This window comes from Dromiciops gliroides, chromosome 3 (genome assembly GCF_019393635.1).
Source record: "Dromiciops gliroides isolate mDroGli1 chromosome 3, mDroGli1.pri, whole genome shotgun sequence".
Lineage (NCBI taxonomy): Eukaryota > Metazoa > Chordata > Mammalia > Microbiotheria > Microbiotheriidae > Dromiciops > Dromiciops gliroides.
This window is the reverse complement of record NC_057863.1, coordinates 640,971,702-640,987,698: the sequence shown is the minus strand read 5'-3', so window position 1 is coordinate 640,987,698 and position 15,997 is coordinate 640,971,702. Positions and strand designations below refer to the sequence as shown.

Below are 15,997 nucleotides of genomic sequence, written 5' to 3'. Positions count from 1 at the left end.
TTATAGAAGGCTGCCTTGGGGGACAGCTAGGTGGCACAGTGGATAAAGCACCGGCCCTGGATTCAGGAGGACCTGAGTTCAAGTCCGATCTCAGACACGTGACGCTTACTAGCTGTGTGACCCTGGGCAAGTCACTTAACCCTCATTGCCCTACCAAAAAAAAATACATACAGAAGGCTCCTTTGGAGGCACCATAGGGTGTCTGGAGTGGAATGATGTGAAATAAAGTTGGAAACAGGCCAAGTCAGCTTGTGTCAGAGAAGAGAGAAGAGTTTGTATTTGATCCTGGAGCTAATAGGAACTAATAGGAGAGTCAGTAACGGGCTGAATGGGGGATGAATTGGAATGGAGTTGGATCAATGAAGAGGCTATTGCAAAAGTTCATCGGGGCTTCCCCCCTTGTTTTTCCTAGGTGTGGGGGGTAGAGTTCACAAGTCCCTTTTCTAGCTAGATGTCAAAGTTTACCTTTTCCTGGGAAAGATGGGAGCTCACCACTGAGTATCACTATTTTCTCCAGCTTGGTATCTGCCACATCCCTCCCTTTCTGCTCTAATGGGGAGGTATACTCCCCAGCAGGTCGTGTCTGGAAGGGCTCAGGGTAAAATTTCCTAAAGCAGGGGTTCTTAAACTGGGATCTGTGAACTTTAGCTGAAAAATATTTTGATAATTCTATTTTGATATGATTGGCTACCTTTGTAATTCTCTGAATTTGATGGATTGAAAAACATGATTTTTAGAAGGGGTACAACAAAGGTTAAGAATTCCTGCCCCATGGGGGCAGCTAGGTGGTACAGTGGTTAAAGCACCGTCCCTGGATTTAGGACTACCTGAGTTCAAATCTGGCCTCAGACATTTAACACTTACTAGCTGTGTGACCCTGGGCAAGTCACTTAACCCTCATTGCCCCGCAAAAAAAAAAAAAAAAAGAATTCCTGCCCCAGGGGCAGCTAGGTGGCACAGTGGATAAAGTACTGGCCCTAGATTCAGGAGGACCTGAGTTCAAATCTGGCCTCAGACACTTGACACTTACTAGTTGTATGACCCTGGGCAAGTTCCTGCCCTAAAGAGACTCTACTCTGGGGGCTACTAGGCTGAAAGCAAATCTCTTTGCCTGTATTCTGTGAGACCAGACAGTTCCCCCCACTTCAGCTCCTCCCCCAAATCAGCCTCCCACTGGGAACATTGGGAGGAGGGAATATGGATAGTTTGGGGGCCAAACAAGGGACCTCATTCTCTAGTTGTATAGAGGGGTATAATGGGGAAAATAAGTCAGCATCCAGGTGCATATTGGGGTGGCAATGGCATAGGGCTATTTGGCCCTAGTATGCATTTGGGTGTATGGGGGGCAGTATCCAGGTATGTGTTGGACGACTTTAATCCCAATGTATGCTGGGGGCAGCGATGGGGTCAATGAGTATCCAAATGTGTTGGGGGATATGAGGGGGGCTTTCATTCCCAGTGTATTTTTTTTTTCGTGGGGCAATGTGAGTTAAGTGACTTCCCCAGGGTCACACAGCTAGTAAGTGTCAAGTGTCTGAGGCCTGACTTGAACTCGGGTCCTCCTGAATCCAGGGCCGGTGTTTTATCCACTGAGCCACCTAGCTGCCCCCTCCCAGTGTATTTGGGGAGCAATGGGGGGTCTTTGAGTATCCAGGTGTATGTTGGGGGGACTTGGGGGGCTTGCCCAGTTCCCTGTATGTGGTGGGGGTGATGGAAGACCAGTCAGGACTAGATCTCTGGACACTGGGCCTGTGGTTCATGGCCATCCCATTTGCTAGAACAGGGCCCCCATTATCCTGGTGGAGTTCGGGCTGGGCAGGGCTGACTATGTGTGCCATCTCTTTCTTCCTCAGGTGGTTTCATCCCAACATCAGTGGGCTGGAGGCTGAGAAGCTCCTCCTCACCCGAGGCGTACATGGCAGCTTTCTGGCCCGGCCAAGCAAAAGCAACCCGGGTGACTTTACCCTCTCGGTCAGGTAAGGAAGCCTGGGCCCCTCTGGGAGTGGGGGTGTGGGGGCAAGGGGGCTGAGCTTTACTTTCTCAGCTGGAAGGGAGGGCTAGGATTCTAAGGGGAAAGAGACTCTGGGACCAGATGGGGATAAGGGCTGGGAATCATCAGGGCAGAGGCCTAGGGGAAGACTCTTCTTTTCATCTAGCAAAGGTCAAAGGCAAGGTGAATGTCAGACTCCCCTCCCCCACCCCTCCCAGATCCCACTTCTTCAGCTGCAGACAGATGTGCGTGCTGATAGAGGCCTGTGGCTCCTGGAGTCGCCAAATATTTATATGTGTGTCCAGGAGATGTGCTCAGAGCCTGGGAGTAAGGGGTGTGTGGGAGGGAAGATGCTTCTCTGTACCAAGGTCACTGGGAAGGATCTGCCCCACCCTAGGAGACCAGCACCCTTAGGCCTGGAGGCCAGGAGGCCTGGGAGCCTGCACAGGAGCCGAAGTGTTCCGGGGTCTTTGGCCAGGACACCTGGGACTCCCTCTCCACTCCCTGGCTCCTCAGAGAGGAGGAGGGACAATGCATGGGGTGGGGTCTCCTCTTGAGCCAGATTACTCAGCATCTGGGAGAGGATTGAGCTCTCTCCTGAGCCCAGATTCCCATGTCCCCTCCCTGTCTCCCTCTGGACACGGGCATCGTCTGTGTGCTGGTGAGGGTCAGGAGTTGCAATTAACCTTGATGTGTCAGGAATGAACTTTCTCCCCTTAGAACGAGGGGAGGGGGACATGGAGGGAATGAGACCCTCCTAGTCTAGCCTCTACCCCCACAAACACATCTGTTCTTCTATGGTCTCCTGCTCTAAGCAGCCCTGAGGCCCTCCCCCCCTAATTTTTTTGGGGGGGGAGAACATTAGATCAAGAGCTCTGTCTTCCAGCCCCATCCCTAGAGCCAGTCCCAGTGGGGAGGATAAGCCCATAGCCTTGATAGGGGGTGAGAGGGTCCCTTCCCCCTTCCTCATCTCCATTTTCTCTGGGCTTGGGTTTCTATGTATACCCCCCTCCCCCGCCATAGCCCATGTTCTTTGTGTGAGCCTGTTAGCTGCGCTGGGAGAGGGGAGGGCCTGGTCCAGTCTGGGCTCCCTCAGGGCTCTGGTCTATCAATGGTCTCAATTGTCTGGCTGGGGCGCCCATTCAGGAGGGGGTTGAAGTTTGGGGGAGGAATGGTCTCCTTGAACAAGGGCATTGTGTGGGGGGAGGGGAGGAAATTGGAGAGGAGCACCCTGGGATTTCCCACCCAAGAGAGTGGGAGTTACCTGAGCCCCACAAGCTAGACTGGGGTGAGGGGAGGCATTTGGGGTGGGGGGATAAAGCATCAGAACACTCTCCAAGCCTTTCAGAGATCTCCACTGAGGACAGAGTAGTAAGAAGTTAGATGCCAAGATGAACCCCACAGCCTGGGGTTGAGACTTGGGAAATGATAACTGACATTAATATAAAGCTTTAAGATTTACAAAGCATTTTGTATGTGATCTTACTCGAGGATCCTATTACCCCTGTAAGGAAGGGGCTATTTTTAATACCCATTTTAAAGATGAGGAGACTGATGAGCAGAGAAAGTAGCTTTTCCAAGGTCACACAGCTAGTAACATCCTGAAACAAGATTTGAACCCAGGTTGTCTTCCTGACTCTAAGCCCAGCCCTCTTTCCTCTCTGGAGGAATAGAAAATGAGGAAGACTCTCAGAGCAACTTCCTAGGGACATTAAACAGCCAGGGGAAATGGGGCTCCTGAGGTGGCAAAATGGATGGAGCATTGGACCTGCAGTCAGGAATACCTGAATTCAGATTCTGCCCCTGTGTGACCCTGGGCAAGTCATTTAACCTCACTGTGCCTCAGTTTCATTATCTAGCTCTAAAAAGAGGGGACTGGATGGGATGACCTGTTGATTGCAGTTCTATATCTAGAATCCTATAACCTTTCCTGCTGGCAATCTCCCTCGGAAGCTTGGGGATGGCTGTTTGGATTCTTATTCTGAGGAAGGGGGACCATCTATGATTAAACAGGAGCCCTGTTCTGGACAGTTAGTTAACAAACATTTATTAAGTGCCTACTATGTGCCCAGCACTGGGGATACAAAGAAAGACACAATCAATCAATCAATAAACATTTATTAAGTAGCGAGTATGTGTCAGGCACTGTGCTAAATCCTGGGGATACAAAAACAAAAGACAGTCCCTGCCCTCAGGGAGCTTACAATCGAATTGGGGGGGGGGAGACAACATGTAAACCACTAGGTACAAACAAGGTTATCTTCAAGATAAATAGAATAGAATTAACCGAGGGAAGGCAGGAGAGTGAAGAGAAATTGGGAAAGGCTTCCTGGAGAAGGTGGGATTTTAGCTGAGACTTGAAGGAAGGCAGGGGATCCAGGAGGCTGGGATGAGGGGGGACAGCATTCCAGGTATGAGGCACAGCCAGAAAAAATGCTTGGAGTCAGGAGATAGAGTGTCTGGTGTGAGGAACAGCCAAGGGGATGTACATTGGGCCCCAGTCCAGGCTAGGGATGGCTTCCCACCCAGGGCTCTCCCCCTTCCCCCAAGGCCTTGACTGATCTTGCTCTCTGCAGACGGAATGAGGAGGTGACCCATATTAAAATCCAGAACTCGGGGGACTACTATGACCTCTATGGGGGCGAGAAGTTTGCCACCCTGGCTGAGCTTGTGCAGTACTACACAGAACAGCACGGCCTGCTGAGGGAGAAGAATGGGGATGTTATTGAGCTCAGATACCCACTCAATTGCCAAGACCCAACATCTGAGAGGTAAGTTCCAAATGCCTGGTGAGACATTCCAGGCCCCTCTACCTCCCCAGCTTCATGCCTGGAGAGGGATTCACAAAGAGGCTGGACAGGGCTGCTTTCTAACTTATCCCAGGGATGATGGTGGTGGTGATGGCGACAGCGATAGCGATGGCAATGTTGTTACTGATGGTGATAATGATGGTGGATGGTGGTGGTGACGATTGTTTCAGGAAGACTTGGATTCAAATCCTATCTCTGACCCATACTGGTAATGTTAAATGAACCTGGGCAAATCATTTAATCTCTCAATGCCCTAGGTGACTCTCTATAACCAGTCTAAGTTACAGAGTAGTTACTAATATGCATCAGTGAAAGGAATTCCCACCCTGATGGGAATCAGACCTTCCCCCCATGGCCCCCCAAAATGTTGACACTTGTTTAGTGCTTTTTGGGTTACAAAATATTCTTTACAAAAGCTCTATGAGTAGAGTACTGGAGGTTATCTTTATTTTACAGATGAGGAAACTGAGGCTCAGAAAGATGAATTGATTTGTCTAGGGTAATACAATTACTAAGGCAGGATCTGAACCCTGAACTCTTCTGACTCCAAGCCTAAAGCCCTTTGGACTATACCAGGCTGGCTAACTGTCCATGGCTGAGCATCAAGAAAGACTGAGGGGGCAGCTAGATGGCACAGTGGATAAAGCACTGGCCCTGGAGTTAGGAGTACCTGAGTTCAAATCCGGCCTCAGACACTTGACACTTACTAGCTGTGTGACCCTGGGCAAGTCACTTAACCCTCATTGCCCCGCAAAAACAACAAAACAAAAACAAAAGAAAGACTGAGGTTAGACCTCAGGAAGGAGAGTCAGGTGTCTGCCTCTACCAGCCCCCCCCCCCTCGTGAGGGGGAGTTCAGACTCCTCAGAACTGTGCTCTCCACCCAGAGACCCACAGTTAGGGATTTAGCTTGATGGCCCTGCCTGGGGACAGAATGAATGGTAAGATTCCTTGAAACAAGTCTGTGCCGGAATGAGGAACTGGGTGAGTTGGGGGTGGGGGGTGGGTGGGTATGGCTCCTTTCCAGTTCTTCTACTTATAGCTACTAATTGGCTCTGACCTTCAGTGACCCTTCCCTTCCCTCTCTGGGACCCTTTGGTGCTGTCCCCTTCCCCACCCTCCCCACCCACCCAGACACATACACATGCCAGTCAGAAGGGGAGGCCCAGGCAAGGGAAATGGAGAGAGGCTCCCTGGCCAAATCTCACTTCCTCCAGCTGAGCCCCCTTCCCGCCTCTCCCCACCAGGGCCTCCCCCTAATGCTGTGGTGACCAGTTATAAATAAGAACTCACATTTCTATACTGTTTTGCAGTTTATAGGCCTGTGGGGTAGGTAACACAAATAACATGATTATTTTTACATCAATACATAATCTTGTGGGTGTGGGATTCCCTGCCCATCTCTAAGTGAAAACCTAAGGAGTTGTGTCAGGCTCAGAGGGGCAAAGGGACTTTCCCAGAGTCACCCAGCCAGTAAGTATCAGAGCAGGATATTTGAACCCAAGTCTTTTTTTTTTTTTTTAGTGAGGCAATTGGAGTTAAGTGACTTGCCCAGGGTCACACAGCCAGTAAGTGCTAAGTGTCTGAGGTCAGATTTGAACTCAGGTACTCCAGGGCCAGTGCTCTATCCACTGTGCCACCTAGCTGCCCCCCAAGTCTTTTGATACTAAGCCTGGTACACCATCCCCTCTACTATACTGCTTCTCATCTCCTTTTTACAGATGAAGAAACTGAGATTCCAAAGCCAAGTGACTTGCCCCTGGTCAAACAGCTAGAAAGTATCATTGGGATTTGAATTCAGGTCTTGACGTTTTGTCTAGTGTTCTTTCTAGGCTATTGGAGAGCCTTTGTAACCAAACCCTCCCTGGGGCTCAACCCCTTTCTCCCCTTATGGGGGGCAATAGCAGGGGTGGGGTGGAGGAGTACCCCAGGAAGATCAAGAAGACTGAGTGCTTTTATTCAGCTCTGCCCTGGTTTCTCTAGTCTGAAGTCATTGTGGGGAAGTGGGAAGGACCCAGCAGACCTGGGTTTAGCCTCAGCCCTACCACAGCTCCTGAGGCACCTCGGGCAAATCCCTTTCTCTCTGGGTCTCAGCTCCGTGATCTCTACAGTCCCCACCCCTTCTGGACAGTCCATGATTCTAGGTAACAGCAGCCAGAGGTGGGAGGTGGAGGATGGAGCAAGTGCGTTCTCTCCATGGTCCACTCTCCATGGCTACAGGCAGACGTTTTTGCAGCCTCCTTAAAGTGGGTATTCTTTATCTCCGGTGTATCCCTGTTAAAATGTCTTCCTACCTCCTTTGGGAGACAATGCCTTCCTTAATGTGGTCATTCAGGGAGGGATGGCATCCAGGACCAGAGATGTGATAGGCTCACAGTCCTCTGCCCTGGGCAGACGGCATCTGGGGGAAGATCAGGTTTAGTCTTGGCAGGCAAGACATTCTGGGAAGGGCATTGATAAGCTGGAGTGAAGAGGGGTGTGTGTGTGTGTGTACATGAGTACACCGTACTAAATGTACAAGAAGGAATCAACTTGTACTACTTGGCCCTAGAACACAAAACTAGGAGCAGGAAGAACATAGAGAGGAGCAGTTTGGGGCTTGGAGAGGAAAACTTTGGGCTCCTGTGGGAGGTGCTAGGCTCCTTGAAACGGGAGGGCTTCAAACTAAGTTTCCGATCCAGTCCTGGGTTACTGCACCACCTATTTTCTCTGTTTCTTCTCACATGTTGGTGAATCATGTCCAAGTGAGTCCCATAAGGGTGCTGACTGCTAGAAATGCATGTTATCGAATTTCCACTGGGCCCCTACTTTTATTCTTTCCTATTGGCTCTTTGTCTCTGTTTCTGTCTGTCTGTCTCTCCTCCCTCCCTCCCTTCTCCTCTTCCTTCTCTTTCTTCTTCTTCTTCTTCTTCTTCTTCTTCTTCTTCTTCTTCTTCTTCTTCTCTACATCCTCTTCCTCCTCCTCTTCCCCTTCCTCCTCTCCTCCTCCCCCACCTCCTCCTCCTTCTTCTCTCTCCCCTCTATCCCTACCCCCTTTCCCCCAACAATAGCTATTCTGTATCTTCTCAAGCTTCTTACATCTACTCTTCTCCTTAGTAGAGAGAGGACTTTGCCTCTTATTTTACTGAGAAAATAAAGACCATCCCTTGTGACCTTCCTTTTCTCTCCCCAGTTCTGTCTGTACTCCCAAACCCTTCTACATTATCTACAACTCTCTCTTCCTTTGCTCCTCTCTGATAAAGTGGCCCTTCTTGCCTAGACCATCCTCTTTACTCATTCCCTTGCTATCTTCACCTTCTGTATCCTCTGGCAGTTCACCTAGTCAATAGTTCCTCTGCCTCTCATCTTTAATCTCTCCTTATCTACTGGCTCCTTCCCTGCTGTTTATAAACACCCCCAGATCTCCTCCTTTCTTAAAGCAACAAAACCCTTCATTGTCCCCCCACCATCCCCTCCATCTCCCATCCTATGTTGCTCTCTAATTCTCAGCCAAATTAGAAAACACAGATTGATTTCCTCCACTTTCTCTCCCTCCTCAGCTCCTTGGGATCTGGCTTCTGTCCTGACCACTCAATTGAACTGTTTTCTCCGACGTTGCCAGCACTTTTTCTTGACCACAAAACCCTGTCTGCTTTTTTCAGTCTTCACCCAGTGACTCCTCTGCCACTTCTGACACTGGGTCACCTTCCTCCTGGGCCCTCTTGCTCCTGCTGGCTTTTGTGATGAGCTGGTTTCCTGGTTCCCCTTTCCATCTGATAGTGTTGGGCTGCTCAGGCTGGATGCCTCGTCTGGGTCCAGCCCCCACCCCCACCCCCATCTGTGGGTGTCTCCCAAGGCTTTCCAGGCCCTACTTCTCTTTTTTTCCTCTCTAACCTCTCTTGATGATTTTTTTTACAAGGCAATTGGGGTTAAGTGACTTGCCCAGGGTCACACAGCTAGTAAGTGTTAAGTATCTGAGGCTGGATTTGAACTCAGGTCCTCCTGTATCCAGGGCTGGTGCTCTATCCACTGCGCCACCTAGCTGCCCCTTCTCTTGATGGTTTTTATCCCCTCCTGGGGTTTAATTATTATCTTGACCCAGATGACTCCCAACTCTGTCATTTCTGAGCTCCATTTTGGCAACCCTGACTGCCCACTGGGCATCTCCACCTACTTCTCAAACTCAGGGCATCCCAAATGGGACCCACCTTCTGCAATCCACACTTGCCTGTCTCATTGAGCTCACTTTCCTCTCCCCAACCCCCATGCAGCCAATCAGTTGTCATTCCACATCAGCCCCAACACCTCTGGCGACCAAACCTCTCCCCGCTCACATGGCCAATGTCTTCGCTCAGCAGCTCAGTCCCTCTCCCATTTGCCTCCACTTTGCTCTCTCTAGCATACAGCTGCTAGAATCATTTCCTTAAAGCCCATCTCCCAGCCCACAACCTTCAAGGGCGGCTTCTCGCCTTTGGGATAAAACACAGACTCCTTGGCATGCCCTCAGCAGCCCACCACAGTCTGGCCCCAGCTAACCTTTCCAGACTTAAACCTCATTACCCCTCTTCATACACTCTGTGTTCCAGTCAAGCTGGACTTACTCACTATTTCTGAACATCAGCACAGCTCAGCCCAGGATGGACTCTGGGAGCCCCTCTGAGCCAGGACTGAAGGAAGGAGACTGGAGCTCTGTCCATGAAGCAGGAGGGATGGGGGTGCTAGACTTGGACTCAGAAGGCCTGGCTCAGGCGCTGACTAGCTCTGTGGGTTGTAGATGCAGCAGATAGATCGCTAGCCTCAGGAGGCAGGAACACTTGGGCATTCTGCTCCCCCACAGTCACACTTACTAGCTGTGGGAACTTGGGCAAAAGCCACTTAACTTCCCAGAACCTCAGTTTCCCAACCCGTAAAGTAGGGATTATTAATAATAGTGCCTGCTTCACAGAGTTGTCAGGAGGAGAAGATGAGGTGATACATGGCAGGTGCACTGCATATTTTTGAGTGGGAGCTATTATTAGCATTATCACCAAATCATAATTATTAACCTCGTGACTTTGAGGAAGTGGGCCTCCTCTCTAATGAGGGGAAGGTTGCACGACCTGCCTCTAAATCCAAGGTCTAGGTTGTGAGCAGTCTCTGGGGTGGGAGTGAGAAGCAGGTTGGTACAGGTAGTAGTGGTAAGAAGTGGCTGGGAGGTGAGGGAGGGGGGTTATTTTGGGGCAGCATGGGTAGGAGCGCTGCAGGGCTGAGGGTCCCCACCCAGGGGTCTGTGTTAGGGACAAACTGTGTCCCTCCTGACCTTTAGAGAACCCCCAAAGTGACATTCCTAACTGCCCTCCCCACCCCATCTCTGCCCCATTTCTGCAGAATAGGGAGAGACCACCACCTAGTGGCCAATGTGGGGCTTGCAGGGAACTATCTCCCCTTGGCCTGCCCCATCATATGTCAGTCAGCCCCAACCCAGCCCCTGTGAGAAGCCCAACCATGTTAGATCATTGGAGCATAGATGGAGAGCTAGAAGGGACCTCAGAGGTCATCAAGTTATGGCTTCTTATTTTACAGATGAGGAAAGTTAGACCCAAGGGACAATCTTCCTGGGTCTTATTCTATAATCCTATGAAACAGGAAAAGGAAGACAGCACCTGCCTACAAGTGACTTGCCCAAGGTCACACAGGCAGGTAGTCAGTCAGTCAATCAATCAGCATTTATTAAATGCCTACTGTGTTCCAGGCATTGTTCTGAGTGCTGGGGATACAAAGAAAGGCAAAAAGACAGTCCCTGCCCTCAGGGAGCTCACAGTCTAACCTGGAGACAACAAGCAGATAATTACATACAAACAAACTTTAGACAGGCTGAATGGGAAGTAATCAACAGAGGGAAGGCACTAGAATTATGGGAGATTAGGAAAGGCTTCCTGGAGAAGGTGTGATTTTTTTTTTTTTTTTTTTGGTGAGGCAATTGGGGTTAAGTGATTTGCCCAGGGTCACACAACTAGTAAGTGTTAAGTGTCTGAGGTCAGATTTGAACTCAGGTCCTCCGAATGTGGGATTTGAATTTGGATCCTCTGATGCCATAGTTAGTCCTCTAAGCATCGCTCAGGTCTCCTGTCTCATTCCCCAGTCCTGTGCTGGGTGCTTTGGGGGAGGGAGCTAGAACTTTGAGCAATAAGAAGGTGATGTCGTCCCACTGTCCTTTGCCCTGGTCAGACCCCATATGTTCACTTCTGGGTGCCACAGTCTAAAAAAGATATTGAGGGAGCAACTATGTGGTACAGTGGGTAGAACACTGGCTCAGGCGTCAGGAAGATCTGAGTTCAAATTTGACCTCGGACTAGCTGCTGTGACCCTGGACCCAATTTTTTTCCTTCTCCCCCAGCCCCTGCAGAAAAAGAATAAAAAAAAAGACTGAGAAACTGCAGGGTATCTGAAGGGGGATGGGTGGGATGATGGGAGGCCTTGGTTCCCTGCCAGACAGATGAAAGAAAACGTATTCTAGCCAGTCATTGCGCTAATTGTGGGGAATACAAGTCCACCACCCCAGAGAGGTTCTGGTGTCCAGTGGGCCTGGGTTTGAATTCTGCTTCTGACACTTGCTATCTGTGTGACCTTTCCATCTGTAAAACAGGATTACCTCTGAGCTCCTCTCCAGCCCTTCCCTATGAAATGGAAAGAGGGAGACAGTCCTGTGTCTGAGGGGCTTCCTGTCTAATGAGATGAGACAATCTGTACAGGAGAGGGGCATCCAGGGAGTCTGGAGCATCCCAGGGATGTTGAGTTGGTCCATAGGGCAGTTGGCAGCCAAGCCCTTTCCAGAGTAGATGGTAGTGATGGTTTGATTCCTGAAATAGAAATGGGGGGTGGGGTTATGAACGTACCAGCCGGGCAGATGGCAACATGTTTGAGGTATGTGGATGCAAAGTGTGGTCTGGGGCTGGCAAGATGCTCTGCATTAAGTGATTTTGTTCCCACTTAGTAAAAGGAACTAAGACAGTCCAGGCTTCAGTGAGAATGCTTGGGGGAGGATGCCACGGCGGGTTTGAGCACCTTAACAGCTGGCGTGTGAAACCCAGAGGGTCCGGGAGCAGTGGGAGGAAGGGTCCAAGAGGTGAATGTAGGTTTGATGTCAGGGAAAAACTCCCTAGCCATTTGAGTTCTCCCAGAGTAGAGGAGGCTGCCTCCAGAGGTAGTGAGCTCCCCGTCCCTGGAGGTCTACGAGCAAAGGCTGGATGATTGCTTGTCAAGGATGTTAGAGAAGGGATTCCTTTGTGGGTTCGGGTTGGACAAGGTGACTGCCGAGGTCACCCAACTCTTCAGATCCTGTGATCTCAGAGATGAGGAGGAAATCCATGTCCCGCCTTAGGTAGGCTCCCAGAGTAACCCCTCATCTTGGTGTATCTGTCTGTGGGTAGCCCTTAACCTGAGTTGGCACAGGGGAATCCCATCATTCTCCTGGGCTTATCACTTGTCCCACCCTCTTTACCCCGACCAGGTGGTACCACGGACATCTCTTTGGCAAGGAGGCCGAGAAGCTGCTGACAGAGAAAGGCAAGCCGGGGAGCTTCTTGGTACGAGAGAGTCAGAGCAAGCCCGGGGACTTTGTTCTCTCTGTCCTCACCCAGGAGCTAGACAAGCTGGATGGCGGTGACCGCCGGCCCCGGGTTACCCACGTCATGATCCGCTTCCAGGTGTGGCATCTGGCTGTGGGGGGCAGGGAGAGTGGGCGGGGGAGGGCACTGGGGACGCCCACTCACACACCTTCTCCCCAGGTGGACGGCAAGTATGATGTGGGTGGAGGGGAACGCTTCGACACCCTGACAGACCTTGTGGAGCACTATAAGAAGAACCCCATGGTGGAGAAATCAGGGGCCGTCGTGCATCTCAAACAGGTACCTACCAGTGCCCCTGAGCCTCAGGACCGACCCTCAGGGATTAGAGGGCCCCTTCCCCATCCAAGGGGAGGGGCTCTGGCATCCACAGCCAGGATGAGGAAGGCAACCTGGAGCAAGGACCCAGGAATGCTGGGACTCACTTTCCTCATCTGCAAAGTGAGGGCTTGAACCTGGTGACCCACAAGGTCCTTTTTAGCTCAGAGATTTATGGTGCCTGGATTTAGCCTGGAGAAGAAGAAACTTGTTTGGGGGAGCAAGGCGGGTTATAATTGTTCTAGTATTGAGCTATGACAGTGGTAGCACAGTGGCAGAACATCAGGCCTTTAGTCGGGAAGAACTTTGTTCAAATCTGGCCTCAGACACTTACTAGCCATGTGACCTTGGGCAAGTCACTTAACCCTGTTTGCCTCAGTTTCCTCGTCTGTAAAATGAGCTGGAGAGGGAAATGGCAAACCACTCCAGTATCTTTGCCAAGAAAGCCCCAAACGGGATCATGAAGAGTCAGGCATGACAACAAAGTATTCGGCTATCCCAGAAGCTCAGAATGTTAGCGTGGCAGGCACCTCTGAGGTCATCTAATCTAACCCATTCATCCCCACTACAACACACCTATTGAGTGGCCATCCAGCCTTTTCTAGCATGTAAAAGCTGGATTAGCCCCATTCTGCTTGGCCTCAGTAGGCAGAAAGCTAGGAGCCATTGGGGGTTGGGCTGTAAAGGTTGGGGAAGAGGAGCTCCAGAGGGGCAGATGCAGGCTGGATGTCAGAGAATACTTCCCAGCAATGAGAGATGTCCCAGCATGCAATGGGCTTCCTGCTCCACATAGAGTCACTACGTTCTGGGCATGTTGGCAGTTGGGCGGGTGGTGCCAGTTTCTCTTTCTGGCATGGAGTAGAGGAGTTGGTCTTTCAGGTCCCTCCCAGCTCAGAGGTTCTGGGATCCAAAGGGGTTGGAGCTCCTAGATGCTAGGGATCACAGATACAAGATGAAACCCAATCATCCCCTGCCCTCAAGGTGCTTACATTCTAATCAAAAGAAACTCTTTGAGAGAGGGTGAGAAAGTCCTAGGAAGCCCGGGTGGTAGAGCCACAGGATTAGTAGAATGTCCATAATCAATTTAGTTTCATTTAACAAGCATTTTCTATGTGGCTACTAGGGAAAGACAAGAAGGGACTTTTATCCTGAGGGATAAAATTGTAGACAGATAAATCAATATGAGGCAATCTGAGATCAATTGATTGATTGACTTATTAATACTAAGGACTGGGAGGGATCCAGGAAGGCTTCCTATAGGAGGTGGCACCTGAGCCCCGAAGGATGAAGGACTTCTAAGAGATAGAGAAGGGAATCTAGGTTAAGACATGGCATGCAGAGTCAAAGGAACAGCTGGTAGATCTGTTTGTCTAGAACCCAGAGTGTGTGAAGGGGAGCCATGCCATGAGCCTGGGAAGGTGGGTGGTGGCCAGATTGTGGAAGGCTTTAAATGCCAGGCTTGGGGGGGCAACTAGGTGGCGCAGTGGACAGAGCACTGGCCCTGGATTCAGGAAGCCCTGAGTTCAAATCAGACCTCAAACACTTGACACTTACTAGCTGTGTGACCCTGGGCAAGCCACTTAACCCTCATTGACCTTAAAAAAAATGTCAGGCTTGGGCAGGTTTCTTTTCATCACAGAGGCAATGGGGAGCCGCAGAAGGCTTTGGAGTAGTGGAGTGACATGGTCAGACCTGTGCTTTAGGAATATATGTTTGGCTGTTTAGTGCAGGATGGGCAAGTGGGGCTGGGGGAGTCTAGAAGCCTTGATCAATTGCAACTAAACATCCAAGTTTCTCTGGATGAGTTTTTACTACAGCTCCCGTCTACCTAGTGCTGGGGTAGATGGGGAGGAGAGGATTGGAAGAGCTAGGTCTGGGGGAAGCAGAGGACTGGCAGAGCTGACCCTGACCCCGTTCTTTCTGCCAGCCATTTAATGCCACCAGGATAAATGCTGCCAACATTGAGAACCGTGTCCGAGAGCTCACCAAGATGGCAGACCAGAGTGAGAAGGCCAAGCAAGGATTCTGGGAGGAGTTTGAGGTAAGGGCAGGAGATCTGCTTGCTGCCCCTAATCTTGGCCCCTAAAGCCCCCAGACCCAGCACTAGAGGAACTGCTGCTCCTAGGGTCTCATCCTGGCTCTGTCCTTGCCTGGCATTATGGTCTTGATTATGGAACTGAGTCTCTCTGAGCCTGGAACAAAGAAGGGATAAGGATGATCTTGGTCCGAGATGGGGTATGAGACCTAAGAGGAAGAGGTTTTGGATCTGGGGGCTGGGTAGGGTTAGGATTAGCTAGGGTTGGGTTCTAAGGTCAGTGCCAAGGCTGAGAGCTATGGAGCATGAGTCAGGTCTGGTGTCAGAACTGAAACAGAGGATTGGAACCAGGGCTGAGCTGTGGGGCAGGGGATGGGACCAAGGCTGAGCTGTAGGACTGAGCCAGAGTGGATTTTATTTTTCCAGATGCTGCAGCAGCAGGAATGTAAACTTTTGTACCCTCGAAAGGAGGGGCAGCGCCCTGAGAACAAAGCCAAGAACCGCTACAAGAACATTCTTCCCTGTGAGGATCTCGGGGTGGGAGTCTGGGGGTGGGAGAGAGCCCTTTCTAGTCCTGGATTTCTTTCTTCCTTACCTCCCTCCAGTGGGTAGTTCTATGAATCCTTCATGCCCTATGCTAACTGATTCCATCACTTTTCCCCTGCCCCCACAACACACTCTCCCATACTCTTCCACACACATTCCTCAGGCATTCACATCCCCCCTCTGTCTACCACAGTTTCCTCTGCTCTTCAACCTCAGGCAGGTCAAAGGAGGGAGGGGACCAGGGCACCCTGTGTCCTGGTGTCCAGTGCCCTAGGAGTCCTGGGCCTCTTTTCTCCCCAGCTCCCAACCCTTCCTGCTCCTTTCTCCCTTTTGTCTCCCTACCTCCTACAGTTGACACCACCCGTGTTACCCTTCGAGATGTGGATGGGAGTGTGCCAGGTGCTGACTACATTAATGCGAACTACATTAAGGTGTGTGTGTGTGTGTTCGAATGCAGATGTGACCCACGCATGCAGCTTTTGGTGTGGTCATGTGTGTCTAGTGAAAAGAATATTAACTTTGGAGTTAGAGGCCTGGCTTGGCTACCTACTCACTTTGTGACTTTGGGGGTTAAGTGACTTGCCCAGGGTCACACAGCTAGTAAGTGTCAAGTGTCTGAGGCTGGATTTGAACTCAGGTCCTCCTGAATCCAGGGCTGGTGCTTTATCCACTGCGCCACCGAGCTGCCCCCTCACTTTGTGACTTTTGACCTCAAT

General features: G+C 50.7%; 1 protein-coding gene across 3 annotated transcripts in view; it reads left to right on the top strand.

Annotated features, from left to right (window-relative positions):
• Positions 1–15,997, top strand: part of LOC122745447 (tyrosine-protein phosphatase non-receptor type 11-like) — a 40,219-nt gene that overhangs the window by 16,781 nt on the left and 7,441 nt on the right. For all 3 annotated transcript variants that reach the window (XM_043990770.1, XM_043990769.1, XM_043990771.1), the window contains exons 2-8: positions 1,854–1,976; positions 4,567–4,761; positions 12,268–12,463; positions 12,545–12,664; positions 14,628–14,741; positions 15,162–15,258; positions 15,633–15,712. In XM_043990770.1, coding sequence (XP_043846705.1) covers positions 1,854–1,976; positions 4,567–4,761; positions 12,268–12,463; positions 12,545–12,664; positions 14,628–14,741; positions 15,162–15,258; positions 15,633–15,712 — 925 coding nt within the window. The remainder of the gene's footprint in view (positions 1–1,853; positions 1,977–4,566; positions 4,762–12,267; positions 12,464–12,544; positions 12,665–14,627; positions 14,742–15,161; positions 15,259–15,632; positions 15,713–15,997) is intronic.